At 36.2% G+C, this 15,707-nt stretch overlaps 3 protein-coding genes across 4 annotated transcripts; 2 read left to right on the top strand and 1 right to left on the bottom strand.

Moving 5' to 3' along the window:
- Positions 1–310: 310 nt before the first annotated feature.
- Positions 311–2,685, bottom strand: LOC125216053 (monooxygenase 2-like). Its single transcript, XM_048117661.2, has 6 exons — positions 2,441–2,685; positions 2,154–2,300; positions 1,972–2,040; positions 1,711–1,876; positions 1,392–1,620; positions 311–853 (listed from the first exon to the last, which is right to left on the bottom strand). The coding sequence occupies exons 1-6, from the start codon at positions 2,503–2,505 to the stop codon at positions 336–338; spliced, it is 1,194 nt and encodes a 397-aa protein (XP_047973618.1). The 5' UTR covers positions 2,506–2,685; the 3' UTR covers positions 311–335.
- A 3,182-nt stretch (positions 2,686–5,867) lies between these two features.
- Positions 5,868–9,610, top strand: LOC125213884 (putative protein phosphatase 2C 60). Of its 2 annotated transcripts, XM_048114662.2 has the most exons (6): positions 5,868–6,287; positions 6,403–6,547; positions 6,639–7,069; positions 7,340–7,707; positions 8,458–8,694; positions 8,985–9,610. In XM_048114662.2, exons 3-6 carry the CDS (start codon positions 6,751–6,753, stop codon positions 9,252–9,254), a joined length of 1,194 nt encoding a protein of 397 aa, XP_047970619.1. In that variant the 5' UTR covers positions 5,868–6,287; positions 6,403–6,547; positions 6,639–6,750; the 3' UTR covers positions 9,255–9,610. The 2 variants fall into 2 exon arrangements, with proteins under 2 accessions (XP_047970619.1, XP_047970621.1); XM_048114664.2 differs by lacking the exon at positions 6,403–6,547.
- Positions 9,611–10,443: 833 nt separating this feature from the next.
- LOC125214565 (V-type proton ATPase subunit B 2) lies at positions 10,444–15,321 on the top strand. Its single transcript, XM_048115647.2, has 15 exons — positions 10,444–10,599; positions 11,288–11,352; positions 11,594–11,649; positions 11,748–11,846; positions 12,139–12,198; positions 12,726–12,837; positions 12,921–13,129; positions 13,238–13,366; positions 13,459–13,596; positions 13,844–13,994; positions 14,087–14,169; positions 14,301–14,348; positions 14,435–14,488; positions 14,597–14,680; positions 14,769–15,321. Exons 2-15 carry the CDS (start codon positions 11,295–11,297, stop codon positions 14,952–14,954), a joined length of 1,467 nt encoding a protein of 488 aa, XP_047971604.1. The 5' UTR covers positions 10,444–10,599; positions 11,288–11,294; the 3' UTR covers positions 14,955–15,321.
- Positions 15,322–15,707: the final 386 nt, after the last annotated feature.

Here is a 15,707-nt window from a genome sequence, read left to right as displayed (position 1 = left end):
TCGTAGATTGTAGCATAATCTATTTTGACGTTTTATTTTAGTACGTATACGTATTCGCTATAAAAGTGAGACTCATATTATACTATATGACTATGAAAACATGAAAAAAATATTAAAGGAGTGCCACAATACAAAACTTTGATGAAGACATAGTATTTATATTCAATAAAGCCACTTCCATACAATAAAACGGATGGGAGACACTATTGAAATATTTACACGTGAGTTGTTTCACGTTGAAAATGTTAAGTAAATTAATTTTTTTAAATATCTAATAATGTCAATTTATATAGTTGGTCTCGACTTCACATACTCATAAATATATAGCCTTGCAATTAAACCTCAAGAGCAAGATCACCACAGTCAAAACTAGCTCTCTTCAACACAACTCTAGTCATAAACTTATCTCTCAAAAACTGCACCAAGACCCCATCACTTTGCTGCATGAAACTAACAATGTACGAGGAGCTAATCAGATCGAAGCATCTCCAACCCCTCTCCCTCGCCAAATTCTCCACCGCCTCTGAGACTGCCCGGTGCTCATTGTCTCCATCACTCCTCCTCAGTGCCCCGGCCAAAAGCCTGGCTAAAACAACACTATCTTCAAGAGCAGAGCAACCGCCTTGGGCCATCTCGGGTGTCATGGGATGCAACGCATCGCCAAGGACACAGACGTTGCCTTTGCTTATGTTTCCCCATAGCATCTCCCACGGATATCTGAACCTTATTTGTGCACACGCCATGTTTTCTAACTCGGTTTCTTCAAATACCCGCCTTATCTTGTCCGAGGCTTTGCCAAACTTCCTGAGCACGAGCTGTTTCACCTTGGTCGGATCCTTCACCATCTCTTTCTCTGCACCGTTGGAGTTCAACATGTTAGGAATTCACGTTCAATCATGGCATAGCTTTCACTCATTAAATAGTGTACAAAGAATCGTTCCTATAACAAATTGGCATGCCCGTGGATACGTGAATTCAACTGCAGGATTCGATCAAACACGATAAACAAACAAATGCGAAAATTGTTCCTTCATTGGATTGGTATGCATGTGGATGTGTAAATTCAACTGCAGTATTCGATCAAACACGGGAAACAAACAATATGAAAATCTGTACCTTCATCGGATTTGCCTGCATGTGGATGTCTACCTAGTGATGAATTCAACTTAAGATTTGATCAAACACGGAAAACAAACAATACAACAATTAAGTTATCTTGCGTTTAAATGCTCAACATGCAATATTTGTTATAAATCTAGATCTTTTCATGTCTCTGCTACGTATCACTAAATGATGACATGAATTCTTCAGACAAAAATGATCATAACAAATACACACAATGAAAGATGAAACAAAATCAGAAATTATGAAAGAAAGATCATAAGATCTACCCTGGGATGAAGGAGTAAAGGTGAGAAACCAGTAAACATTACAACCATCACAAGGGATAACACCAAATCTCACACCCTCTCCAAAGAACTGCATGAACTTCGGCTCAAAACCATGTCCATCTTTAAAACACACGAAGCCCCTAACTTCTGTCCGGCCAGCATAAGCCGGCTTACTAAAGCCTAGGAACTTCGACACCACAGAGTTCACTCCATCACATCCAATCAAGACCTATCCAAAGCCAAGAACTACATCACACTTCTTATTAACACACATTAATCAACCAACTCGAGCAAGCATTCTTGTTTCCACATTAACTACCTTCGTTCTCAGGACAGTTCCATCGGTTAGATGAAGAGATTTGACACGACCCTCGCTCTGTATACGAACCACCTTCGAGGAGTACCTGATCGTACCTCTCGGGAGTTCGTTTTCTAGTGTTTCCAGCAGCACTCCCCGATTCACACACCGATACTCAAGATCATCCCTTCATATGTAGATGCAACCATACATAAATCAATAATCATGTACTCGAAATTGAAGAAATTCAATCTTTTACTATACACATTAAGCTACACTTACTGTGTGTGTAAATCCCTAAAATATAGCTCTGCATTTTGAATCCCAGAGTCAACTGATGTAACCACAATTCTGCAAAATCAAAACCAGATAAAATAACTACTTTGAAGTTTGAAGGCAAACACTGAAGAAATATCAATGAATCAATCCATTTCAATCAAAAAAAGGAAAAAAATCAACGTTACCCACTAATTTTATTGTGTTTTTCACGAAGTATGTTGCCTATGCCAATAGCATCTAATGCCCTCCAACCATTTGCCCAAATTCCCAAAGCAAATCCCGAAGCTCTCAATCCATCTGCTGATTCCAAAACCACGCTTCGAACTCCCAATCTACGATTATCCGTAAACAACGGCTTTAAAATCTTCAAATCATGATCATCTAGACGGAAGAGCTTCAACAACTTACGTGTTCGACGAAATGTCGGTATCTCAATTGAAAGATTTGAGAAGGTTTGTGGTTGGGGATTTACCTGTGTAGCCCTAGAGATGTTGCAAGGCCAGCAATTCCAGCTCCAACAATCACTCTATCTTCCATTTTCAACAAAAAAAATGTTTAAATTGAGTTCAATTTTCAAAGAGAGTGTTTGATTTTGAAAGCTTATACATATGATTCATTTCAATACATTGTTGCTAAACCAATTTGTTATAATTTCTCTCTCGATTTCATCGTGATCATCATCTTCCATTTGTATAATCATAATATAGCTCTCTTGATATTATCGTAGTCATCGTCTTCTATTTGTATTTATTTGCATGTGATGTGATTTTCAATAGTTATATATATCTATATTGGTTTCTGTTAAAATGACAACACCTCAAGTGACAAAGTGATCACATATACAACAATATTATAAACGTTACATAACAATATTCAATATGCTAAACAATAATCTATAGATTACTGTCTAGCGTGTTGGATATTGTTGTCCGAGAAAAATTGCTTGAACATTTTTTTTATTGCCACATAGCAGCTGATATTCGTCCACGTATACAAATGATTGGCTAAAAATAATGGTATGATGTTACTTTAAGAGGTGGTGGCATTCTAATTTCTAACAGTCCCCTATCTATGTTTACACTAATCCCATTTATATACCCAAAAAATATTAATCTACTGCACAAATCAACATTATGATTGATGATGTTTAACTAATGAAGTTTAATTTCTTTTTTTGGTATAATTAAATAAATTATAAATGCTGGCCAAACAATAAAACTCAGAGTGAGCTGGTGCTCATGTGATGCGTATTCCTTTGTTTTTATACCATGGTTTATGTATTATAAACATGCTTAAATAATGGAGTTATGTACAAATTAATAACATAACTTCATAAATTTAACAAAATTCTATTTTTTTTATTAATATAACAATGTTTTATTATACTTTTACTATTTTTGAGAAATAAACTTTAATACTTTATATTCCATTAGAAAATTAATAAGTATAATACTCGTATTCTACTGTAATATTTTCCATTCGTATTAAACCTATTCCTCTAAACTTGTGGCGAATCAAATCGGAACATTTGATCATGAATGGATGAAGTAATACTTAAAAAAAAAATTAGAATCATTACATAAGATTACTATAAAATCATACAATAATTTTCATAATTATTGAAGTGCATAGGGCCACTGTGTATAAACACATGCAAAAAATACTATATCGAGGCAAGCACCAAAAAAGGGCCCAACTCACTAGTCCAAGATTGAAAAAGTGTATTATTCACATTCTCATTTTGTTTTCTATAGACTTTAATTTATTTTTCGAATTAATTACTTTCTCTATATAGGCATTTAATGTTTGTTATGATTAATATTTTATGAAATACAAATCTATTTAGATTGTGAATAGAATGTTTATAATTTATTTTTTATAATAAATTTAAACTAGAGATTTGTTATTTTAATAAAATGGTTTGACATTCTTTTTGCTTATTTTTAATCTTAATTAGCTCATTTATTATGAATGGGCCAAACATTTATATTTATTGAATTCGATACCTAAATTGACATATAGTATATCACTTTAATAATTAATGATTATTAGTATTAATACTTTATTTTTGTGGATGCAAGTAACTTTAATCAATGGCTAATGATTCGTGCCTACTCTCCACAAACCAACTAACCCTAAAAATAGAGATTGTTCATTTGGTGATTATCAAATTGTTTATTATTAAAAGTAAAATGATTATAAAATATTTCGAATCAAGAACTAACCAACGGAACAACTTTTATGTTATCAATACTTGAGACAGTTAAAAGTATTAATAAGATGAATACTAAAATATGTTAGCTTAGGGTACAAGGGTAAATTAAGAGTATCCACGGTCAATCGGAGCACTTCATATATATTATTAATGGATTCCATTTGTACTTTACGCTTTTTATTTCAACAACCACAATTAGAAGCATGGTAGAGTACCTTACTCGTCAGTCACCAATTCGTCAGTCACCAATATAATTATATTGAAAGAGACATGGCGGTTGGCAACGACTCTTGATTCTTTTTAAAAGTGAACTATAATCAATCAAACGCGTGCCACATCATTGTTCGAGGCTATATTTATACTATTAATGAGTTTCATTTGCACTTTACGCTTTCTACTTCAACAATAACAATCAGAAGCATTATGGAGCACCTTATTTGCCAGTCACTAATATAATTATAATGAAAAAGACATTACGATTGACAACGACTCTTGATTCTTTTTAAAAGTCAACTATAATCGCGCAAACGCGTGCCACATCATTGTTCGAGGCTATATTTATAATATTAATGAGTTTCATTCGCACTTTACGCTTTCTACCTCAACAACAACAATTAGAAGCATTTTATGGAGCACTTTATTTGTCAGTTGTTGATATAATTATATTGAAAAAGACATGACGATTGACAACGACTTTAACGCGTGTCACATCATTGTTCGAGGCTATATTTATACTATTAATGAGTTCCATTCGTATTTTATGCTTTCTACTTCAACAACAACAACCAGAAACATTATGGAGCACTTTATTTATCAATTGCTAGTATAATTACATTGAAAAAGACTTTGGCGGTCGGCAACCACTTTTATTCTCTTTAAAAGTCAACTATAATCGCTCAAACGTGTGTCATACCATTGGTCGAGACGGGCGATGAGCACATGAACTGCACGTTACACACAAACATGTGTAAGTACGATATGGTGGGAGGTTGTAACGCACACACACTTACACATTATGCAGTGCATTAAAATAAACGCGTTCAAATGCTCTAAATAATAGTATAACTGAATAAGTAAATAAAACCTACCTCAGTCCTTACCCAAACCTAGCAAGTGGCTAATGTAGTGTTTACTCTGATTTGGAGTATGACATCAATTTCGAATTAAAAATCTAATCAATTATTAAAGGTTGAACTTATTCTAAAGTCTCAAGTCCAATTCACCATGCATTGCAGTGAATAAACTCAATTAACCATATTTCACTAACATATAAAGAATACTCAAATGCTCATTTCCATTTAAAGGTAACAATATCTACTTAAATTACAAATTATAATATTTAATTATGAAAATTTTATATTTCTATATCATCCAATCTGTGTTTATAAAAAGTATTTTGATTGATGAAGTATTTTTCATTACTTTAACAAACAATGTCATTTTTACACGAACAAAACAACTAAGAAAAATAAAGACTTTATGATTTAGTATTCAATTTTGAAATCTTATAAACTGACCGTAATTTTTTAAAAATTAGTGATTTAAATAAATAGGCATATTAATTTTGTGTAAAATAAATTTGTAGTAATTTAAATCACTTTTTTTGATTTTGCGAGAAAATAAAATTAGTAAAGCTCCGACCTCTCTCTACAATGGTATAAATACAGTTTCTCTCTCTACAACGGTATAAATACAGTTTCTCTCTCTAAAATCCACCCATCTGTAAGAAGAAGAGAGTGGAGCCCGAAACTGGTCCTCTGCTTTGCTGGATTGAAAGTTGAAGCTCTCCGTTGTTGCTTCTTTAATGGCGTTTGTCTCCCCATCGATACCACCACAGTTGCTGTTACCAGAGTCTCATTCATAATTCCCAATTTCTCTCTTTATATTCTGTTTTTCCCCCTTTTTATATGTATTTTGCTCCATTGTTCCATTGCCATCTTCTTTACAAACACCACGGAGGAGGATTGGATTAGAAAGCTAGAAACCCTCATTTCCGAAGCTTACTTTGTGATTTTTCTGTTTTATTGTGAAAACCCCCTTTGATTCGCTGGATCCGCAGATCTAAGTTTTTTTCAGTTTGAGATCTTCCTGAATCAGCTCCAAGGTAACTCATGCGGCATATTCGTTTTTTGGAATTGAATTATCTAGTGTTGAATTAACGAATTTCATTTTCGATTGCTCGATTTCAGCTGATTTTTTTAGTTTTTTCGTTTGATTAGGTATCGTGAAGTTGGATTTTTTTCCTAATTCGAATAGTTTTTACCTAAATTAAGTGAATTTCATCGGCAATTTATTTGTGCCCCTTCCTCGTCGTGTTCTGATTGTTGATTTGGGAGATCTGTTTCACATTGGAGGCCTATCTTGGTAATCGTGTCCCTCAAATTGGAAATTAAGTTCAAATTATTGTTATTACTTGTTCGAATTCTTATGGTTGTTAGACTTTTAATGCGCATAGTTTGAAGAAGAAGGCAATTCGGATTGGGTTAAGTTTCATTGTTCAGAGAAGGTTATCGTTGAGTGTGCGGTAAATGTGGATGTTTTCGAGGGTGGTTTGGACGAGATGAGGGATGTTATCGGGGTTAATGAACTTTTTGAGGGCCTGTTTTCGGCCAAGGGCAGACGGGTATGCTCATAAAGGCTCGGATGCCAATGGCCGGCAGGATGGACTGCTTTGGTATAAGGACTTGGGGCAGCATTTCAATGGGGATTTCTCAATGGCTGTAGTTCAAGCAAATAATTTACTTGAGGATCAAAGCCAGCTCGAATCTGGTTGTTTGAGCACGACTGAGTCTGGCCCTTATGGAACCTTCGTGGGGGTTTATGATGGGCATGGAGGTCCCGAGACCTCCCGGTTCATCAATGATCACCTCTTCCCACATCTAAAGAGTAAGTCTCAATGGCATTTTGAAATTTGAGTTGCTATAAACTTTAGTTGGTTTAATTTGTTGCTTTGTTTTAGGAAAGAAGACTGGTTGAAATATAGTACTAACATCTATGTAATCTAGGATGTATATAGTGGGATTCTTTTTATTACATGTGTGGAGCTAATACTATAAATGAGTCTGATTTCAATTTAAACGTGGAGGATGTGGTGTATGGCTAAGTATGATCATGATTAATTTTGTATGGTTGTCATAGTCTAGTTTGATTGTGCAGGGTTTGCGGCGGAGCATCAGTCGATGTCAGTAGAAGTTATTCGCAAGGCATTTCAAGCAACTGAGGATGGTTTTTTCTCAGTTGTTAGCAGACATTGGCCAACGAGACCACAGATTGCAGCGGTTGGCTCTTGTTGTCTTGTAGGAATAATCTGCAACGGAACTCTTTATATTGCGAATCTTGGTGATTCCCGTGCTGTTCTAGGAAGGCTTGTCAAGGCAACAGGGGAAGTACTTGCTATTCAGCTCTCAGCCGAGCACAATGCAAGTTTTGAGTCAGTGAGACAGGAGTTGCAATCTTTGCACCCTGATGATTCACATATTGTAGTTTTAAAGCATAATGTATGGCGTGTGAAGGGTCTTATACAGGTAATTTATCATTTCCCCATTGACCATTGGTTTGATTTCATTATAATGAAGACAGGGATGGCATGTTTCCTTTCACATTAATTGTGATGTGGATCGTATGGATATAACTTATACATCCAAGGGCTGTTATGAGAAGCGTTTTCGGAATAATATATATCACTTCAAGGATCTCGGTGCTGTATTAGTTTGGGAAAATTGAAACATGATACTTGTAAAAAGTATAAGGGTTCAACACTAACTAAATGAGTAATTAAATTCATTTCTTTCTGATATTTCATTAGATATTTTTCTTTCTAAAATTGATTTACAGTAAGCTCTACAAGTCTTCAAAGTGTAATTTCCATTATTGATATATTGCAAATATCTGTTTCTTTATAATGGCATGAGCTTCACGAGTTGGTATTTGAAATTTTGAGCAGCTAATCGTTTCCACGGTTGTGAGCTAAGCCATTGCCATATCATATCACTTCTTTCAATAATATGAATCAAATCTGATACTCCAAGAATATAATTTTCCTTTATATGTTTGATGTGAAGTGGTCATAACTCATCCATAAGCAGAACTCTTGATATCAAGACATTAGGACCCTGACTTGGTGCAGTGCTTATGTTTTAGCCCTCAAGTTGTTTAGCCTATATTGATGTTCGACTCAGTTTTAGGAACTTGGTTTTTATGCTGTCCATGCTGGACGAAATTTTGTGATCTTGAAATCATTAATATAGAATTGATGTCAACTGTGTTGCTTACAGATCTCAAGATCAATTGGAGATGTGTATTTAAAAAAGGCTGAATTCAACAGGGAGCCACTGTTCCAGAAATTCCGACTTCGTGAACCTTTCAAAAGACCTATTTTGAGCGCAGACCCTGCAATCGCTGTGCAACAGCTGTTGCCTCATGACCAATTCATCATATTTGCATCTGATGGCCTCTGGGAGCACCTTACCAACCAAGAGGCCGTTGATATAGTCCAAAATCATCCGCACTGTGTAAGATGTTTAACTCTGAAATCCTTAAGCAGATTTTTATTTGGGGCCATACTTTGTTGTGTGCAACTTTCTCATGATCATGTTACAGTTTGCGAGTAGACTGCTCTGCATTTGTTTTCACACATGCATTTCTCGTTATAAGCTCGTGTTCCCACGCATCAATATCAGCTACCAGGGGAGCAAAGAGCTCTGTTGTTAGTTTATCACATTGGTTCGACAAATTATTTCGTACTGTTTTTTTTGAATTATGCTATAGATTCAAATACCTCAAAAATGGTTAAATTGTCCAGGGGAGTGCTAGGAGATTAGTGAAAGCAGCTTTGCAAGAGGCAGCAAAGAAAAGGGAGATGAGGTATTCAGACCTGAAGAAAATCGACCGTGGAGTCCGTCGTCACTTCCACGACGACATAACTGTAGTGGTGGTGTTTATCGACTCTCATCTCGTGAGCAGGGCTAGTTCAGGCCGGAGCCCCAACATATCCGTGAAGGGGAGTGGCATCACCATCCCTCCAAATCACCTCGCGCCTTTCACAACACCAGCAGAACCGGCAACAACTTGACGCTACGCCAATTCGTTTCACCTGATGGAAGGATGAATGAATACACAGGTAGCTTCTTGAGCAGCAGCCCTTGAATTCTTTAATGTACACTGTAACTTTTTTTTTTAACCCCAAGACTTGCTAGTTCTGGAATCCTCCTATCATACTTAAGCTTTTTTTGTAAATCCCCCATGTTTCCAATTGTCACCACTTTTATAAACAGATTTTATAGCTGAAACTTCCATACCTATAACTCTTTTTTTTGGTCTCATGATACTCTGCTTTCCTTCCTTTGTATGAGGATAATGCAAGATTGCATGGCTCTATGTTTATGATGATTACAAATGATGATTGTTGATCAATCATTTTGTTCATTATGTTATGTCTCATGTTTTTTTTTGTTGCCAAGCACAAATAAGTATTTACTACTCCTACTAATTACCCTTGGGCCTTGATTGGGTACACACATAGTTGCGGGCAATGTTTAAAAAAACCGGATTGGTGAGCGAAGTGGTGAAACTGTCAAAAGCCAGATTGGTAGACGAATTGGTGAAACTATCGATTCATGGTTCAATCGGTTGGATCATAACTCTATAGAAATCAATTCCATTGATAGGAGTAATGTTCCATTTTTACTATAAATAACAAAAAAGCTTCATATTTTTTAATAACTAATGCTATCATTTACTCACATTTTATTACTATAAAACTATATAAAAATAAAATTCATATTCTACTAACTTCTTTTAATTTATTAAAAATTGTGTCGAAATAAATGAGACTGCAATCGTAGACTAAGGGAGTACTCTTTCAAATTTAGTTAATAAAAAAACATCGAGGAACAAATTATTTAATCTTATTAACAAATATAACAACTATGTTGAATTGTTAAACAAAATTGGGTAAGTTATGGAAATTGAGAAGTTTGGTCGTGAAAAAAATTAAATTTGGATTTTGTACGCAATTTGCCATTGCATAGTACATAGAATTTGATTAACCTTAGTGATTGTGGATAATTTGTAGAATAAAATATATGTCGACGTTGTCTCTGTCACCATAATCTCCACCACATAATCATAATCAAGCGCAACGTGTCGCCTTCTAAACCGTCCGATTCGAACCAATTCCCTCTTACAGAGGCGATAGTCTACGCTTGATTCTATTGTACCTTCGCCGGTAAAAATACGCATCCACGACTTGTACACTCAATTTTTCGTTTTCATTCCAGCAATTATTCATAATAAAAAAAGAAAAAAAATTCATCACATGATACGTGACTCGAAATACTGACAATCCATTTGGTTCCAATCGTCAGATCTCACTGCAATTCTCATCGCTTTCTCTCTAATTGCGACTCGGTGAAAAGGTATGCCTCTTTTTAGATCCAGCTTTGAGCGTATCCAGTTTAATTTGATCATCTCGATTATGCTGTTCGTGGAGTTGAATTTGATCCGTACATCCATTGTCGTTGCTGTTGTGCATTGCGGGGGAGAATCTGAGGGGAAAGAGATAGTAGTAGTTTTTGTTCCTTTCTAATTGCGGTGATCTGTGTCGAAGCTCAATTAATTTACAATGATTTTGTGGCTGTTTGGAAATGTTGGCAAACTTTTGATGAGATGTGAATGGAAAGTGTTAATGATCTGAATTTATTTGGTTTACACTAGTAGATCGTAGATAGTATGATTTTGATTATTGAATCGATAAGCAATTAGGAGCAGTAGGTTAGCAAGCAGCAATGTGTAAGCTGGGCTGGAGGGTTCAGCAGACCTCTTTATTCTCATGAGTCATGACAACGTGTTTAACTCGAAGTAGAAGTACCGTGTAAAGTTAGGGAGTTGAGGGAGAGTTTCTCTAGTTAGCCAAACATATGTTATGCCTCGCTGCATGCTCGCAGAGTCGCAGGAGATATAGAGTAAGGTCTAGTCATGTTTTTCAGATGCCCTGGGACTAATTGCTTCAAATCAATTGGAATTTACTCTCTATATCTCTCTCCCCCCCCCCCCCCCCCACACACACACATCTGATTTGGTCTGAAATATTGTCTAATATTGTAGGTTGAATATGGGTGTGGCACAAAACACCATTGACATGGAGGAGGGAACACTAGAGATTGGAATGGGTATACTCTCAAACTGTAACCAGTTATCTTTCTGTTCACATAATTGCATAGATGTTTATGTTAATCACCAGTTCATGTATAACCAAGCATCATCAATTTATGTGTTTCTCGAATCTACCAAAGGCCTGTTTCCCCGAGTTATTAATGTAATTATGTTAAAAAAAAAGCTGTAAATATTCCCTTTACGTATATACTGATATACTATAAAGTTCATAGTATGACGTTCTTGAAAATTTCTCAGAATATAGAACAGTCTCTGGTGTTGCTGGACCTCTTGTTATCCTAGACAAAGTCAAGGTGAACATTGTACTCCTTATTCATTTCTTCTGTCTGTGCAACTCTCTATGGAATCTGAAACAATATACTAACTTAGATGGATTCCAAACTTTTGTCAGGGACCCAAGTACCAGGAGATTGTCAACATTCGCTTGGGAGATGGAACTACCCGCCGGGGGCAGGTTCTGGAGGTTGATGGAGAGAAGGCTGTTGTCCAGGTTACTGCCATAATAATTTATTGCTTTGTTTTTTGCAACCTTCGGAACTGTTTCCTTGATATTTTTTGCAATTTTAAGGATTACATACTCCTTTCCACAAGTATACGCTCTTTCTCCTCGAAAGTCTCCTTGTTGACTAATCAGCTGTACTGCCATTTTGGAGAGTGCTTGAATTGTTTGATCTTTGCGTATCTGCTTGGATTTTATTTTCCACATTTACCTAGTCAGTTCTTTCCATCTGTTTCTTGTAGTATTAGATAGTATAATTGAAATCCTTTGTTCTATTTATCAGGTTTTTGAAGGAACATCTGGAATTGACAACAAATACACTACTGTCCAGTTTACTGGGGAGGTACAAATGCTTCCTTTTTTTTTGGCAGTTATTTCTCCCAGCTTCTTTCTGTTATCTCGCTAGTGAAGTAAGATGAACTCATGTTCTCTTGGCATAGTTTTCTCTTTGCAGTCTACTTTAATCCCTGAACATCCACACCATTCTGTTATAGAGAGAGAAAATTTATTTACCATTTGGTACTTAGATGGAAAAAGTTGAAATTATTATTTAAGTTATCGCATTATTAATCACCGAGGATAATCATTGTCATGTTAGTTGTGTTAGTTCTTCCTAGATAGACTAATGATTGGTCCATAAGATCTTTAGATGCACTGAAGTTTATGAATGGACTTCCAAAAAGCACGAACATTTAAGTAAATTCTGTTGACTTCCGTTTTTGGAATACATTTATGCATTATATGTGACAAAGTTTAATTTTGTCGTAGTTGTTTTTGGGGTAAATGGGCTGATTTCACCCTGGTGCAGTATTAATTAATTCTCTGGTATTTAAATTGGTTTCATAGAAATTGGCTATAACTTGTGTGCAGGTTTTGAAAACACCCGTCTCATTGGACATGCTTGGTCGTATTTTTAATGGTTCTGGAAAGCCCATTGACAACGGCCCTCCTATTCTTCCAGAGGCCTACTTAGATATTTCAGGCAAGTACTACTAATATAGAAGTGTCCTTGGTGTACATTGGAGAATTCCACAGTTGATGTATTCTCTAATTTCTTGGGTCCAGGGAGTTCCATCAATCCTAGTGAGAGAACCTATCCTGAAGAAATGATACAGACTGGAATTTCAACAATCGATGTCATGAACTCAATTGCCCGTGGTCAGAAGATTCCTCTATTCTCTGCTGCTGGTCTTCCCCACAATGAAATTGCTGCACAGATTTGTCGCCAGGCAGGCTTGGTGAAACGTCTGGAGAAAACTGAGAATCTTCTCGAGGTATGATGTTACCACTGGAGAGTTTCTTGTAGCTTAATTTTTTTTTATTCCTCTAGCCTTTTCATTAATTGATATTGACATGATTCTAACATCAATGCTGTGCAACAGGGTGGCGAAGAGGACAACTTTGCCATTGTCTTTGCAGCTATGGGAGTAAACATGGAGACAGCACAGTTCTTCAAACGTGATTTTGAGGAGAATGGATCAATGGAGCGGGTGACCCTTTTCCTGAACTTGGTAATTACGCCGATCACCTCATTCTGGACTGTTTTATTACATAAATCTTGGTTTGAGGTGGTCTCCCATATTTAATCTCTTATTTTCTTCAGGCCAATGACCCTACAATAGAACGTATTATTACTCCTCGCATTGCCCTGACAACTGCAGAATACTTAGCATATGAATGTGGCAAGCATGTTCTTGTCATATTGACAGATATGAGTTCCTATGCCGATGCTCTTCGTGAGGTAATATCTGAACATCCTTCCTGCTTTATCAGCTGTTAACCGACAATTCTATCTTCTTCTTAGATTTATTTTGAAATGTTTGGAACCTCTTAATTCACATTCTATGAACTTTTTTCAAGTGAAAAGTGCCGTTACAAGTGTTTTTTATGCACCCCATCTTGGCTGTTCATTAGTATGTGTATTTTAGTCATTCCACTTCCAAGTGAAAGTCGAAAGATAAGGGCTAGAGATCATATATTCGTCTTAGGTGTCTGCTGCTCGAGAGGAAGTTCCTGGGAGGCGTGGGTATCCTGGTTATATGTACACTGATCTGGCTACCATATATGAGCGAGCTGGACGTATTGAAGGACGAAAAGGATCCATTACTCAAATTCCTATATTAACCATGCCTAATGATGGTAATACATACACCTATAAATTTCTCCCAACTATCTCACTTTCACTTTTACAAATCAATGTTAATCCTTTTCTTTTCTGTCGCAATTCTCAGATATTACACATCCTACCCCAGATCTCACGGGGTATATTACCGAGGGACAGATATATATTGACAGACAACTTTACAATAGGCAGGTAAAGTGAGGTTGATGCACTCCATTATTATCTAATCAAAGAACCACTTGTATCTTTTAGGCCTTCTTTCTTGTTTATGAATTTAGGTATATTCCAGTTTCAGCTTAATAGATATCTGCTTGAATTGACAGATATACCCTCCAATCAATGTGCTGCCATCCTTGTCTCGTCTAATGAAGGTAAGGACGTGTGTTTATTATTTCTATATTTGAGGAACTATTTAAGATAGTGAAGGTGCTACTATTGCTGCTTGAATATGTTGTAGAGTGCCATTGGTGAGGGAATGACACGGCGGGATCACTCTGATGTATCCAACCAGGTAGTACACTTCCAACGTTCGTTTTACTGCTTCTGATTTCCTCGGACTGGCCCAAGGATTCAGTTGAATTTGCACTAATTTCTTCTTCCTCGGATTTACTATTCTCAGCTATATGCAAACTATGCCATTGGGAAGGATGTCCAGGCGATGAAAGCCGTGGTTGGCGAGGAAGCTCTTTCTTCCGAAGACCTGGTCTGTATCCCGTACACACACGGCCATTTCTTGTATTCAATTCCCAACGGCAACTAGTTTGGATTACTAACTCCACATGGTTGTACAGCTGTATCTCGAGTTCCTTGATAAATTCGAGAAGAAGTTTGTGGCGCAAGGAGCTTATGACACGCGCAACATCTTCCAGTCACTAGACTTGGCGTGGACCCTGCTTCGTATCTTTCCCAGGGAGCTTCTTCACCGCATTCCAGCCAAGACACTCGACCAATACTACAGCAGGGATGCGTCCAACTGAACGAGGAGAGAGGAGGAAGCGCTGAGTTTTGTGCCCGACAGTCTTGGCGCGGGCGCCTCGAGGTGCGTTTCTTGATGTGTTTGTTTTGTTCCCATCTGGTTTGGAATAAGATGGAAATCTTTGAGAAAGACCAAGGCAGGCAGCAGTTTCTTTGGAAGTAAAAGAGAGTTGTATTCTTTCAAGACAGAGAAGCATGCATGCTTTAATTCGTTTGTATCATTTTGTTTTGGGATCTTAAATTATTACTACTCACCATTTATATATAGGAGCAGTATATCTTTTTTTCTGGATTTGTGTTTTGCTGGAACATTGTTGCTTCTTGTACTTGGGTTTCTAAAATAAATGGAGATATTATATTGTATTCTAATTCAGATTGTCCCAAGTTAGATGAGTAATTTTTCTTTATGGAAAAAAAACACAATATCTAATCATTCTCAACACTCTCTCTTGCTTTTGCTCTTTCTTCTTTCTCATATTTATTTTATTTAATCTACTAAACATAATTTTCTTGAATACTGTATAAAAAAACGTAGAAAGAGAGAATTAAGTAAAGAGAGAATAAAATAAATAATTGATAGAAAGAGTGAAGTAAGAGAGGTGTAGTGTATTGAATTTTATCATAAACAAAAATGAGTCAACTGTAATGCGAGCAATATATTGAAGAGAGAGATCTACACCACAAAATGAACTACGGGGCAACTAATCCAAAATTGGAGTACACGAACAAAAATATTTCTGCTGTTCTAACTTAAA

The sequence above is a fragment of the Salvia hispanica genome, chromosome 3 (assembly GCF_029641045.1).
Source record: "Salvia hispanica isolate PSC_SH4W2 chromosome 3, Shi_PSC_v1, whole genome shotgun sequence".
NCBI classification, from domain to species: Eukaryota; Viridiplantae; Streptophyta; class Magnoliopsida; order Lamiales; family Lamiaceae; genus Salvia; species Salvia hispanica.
Note: the sequence above shows the minus strand (reverse complement) of the source record. Positions and strands in the feature narration are given on the sequence as shown.

Excerpts from the sequence above, each read along its gene's own strand:
- LOC125216053 (XM_048117661.2), bottom strand. The coding sequence starts at position 2,505 with ATGGAAGATAGAGTGATTGTTGGAGCTGGAATTGCTGGCCTTGCAACA. Across the intron at positions 2,041-2,153 it reads AAACACAATAAAATTAGTGG|AATTGTGGTTACATCAGTTG; the intron begins GTAACGTTGATT and ends TTGATTTTGCAG. Across the intron at positions 1,621-1,710 it reads GAACTGTCCTGAGAACGAAG|GTCTTGATTGGATGTGATGG; the intron begins GTAGTTAATGTG and ends GGCTTTGGATAG.
- LOC125213884 (XM_048114664.2), top strand. The coding sequence starts at position 6,751 with ATGTTATCGGGGTTAATGAACTTTTTGAGGGCCTGTTTTCGGCCAAGG. Across the intron at positions 7,070-7,339 it reads CCTCTTCCCACATCTAAAGA|GGTTTGCGGCGGAGCATCAG; the intron begins GTAAGTCTCAAT and ends TTGATTGTGCAG. Across the intron at positions 7,708-8,457 it reads GTGTGAAGGGTCTTATACAG|ATCTCAAGATCAATTGGAGA; the intron begins GTAATTTATCAT and ends TGTTGCTTACAG.
- LOC125214565 (XM_048115647.2), top strand. The coding sequence starts at position 11,295 with ATGGGTGTGGCACAAAACACCATTGACATGGAGGAGGGAACACTAGAG. Across the intron at positions 12,838-12,920 it reads GGCCTACTTAGATATTTCAG|GGAGTTCCATCAATCCTAGT; the intron begins GCAAGTACTACT and ends TCTTGGGTCCAG. Across the intron at positions 13,367-13,458 it reads TGACCCTTTTCCTGAACTTG|GCCAATGACCCTACAATAGA; the intron begins GTAATTACGCCG and ends TATTTTCTTCAG.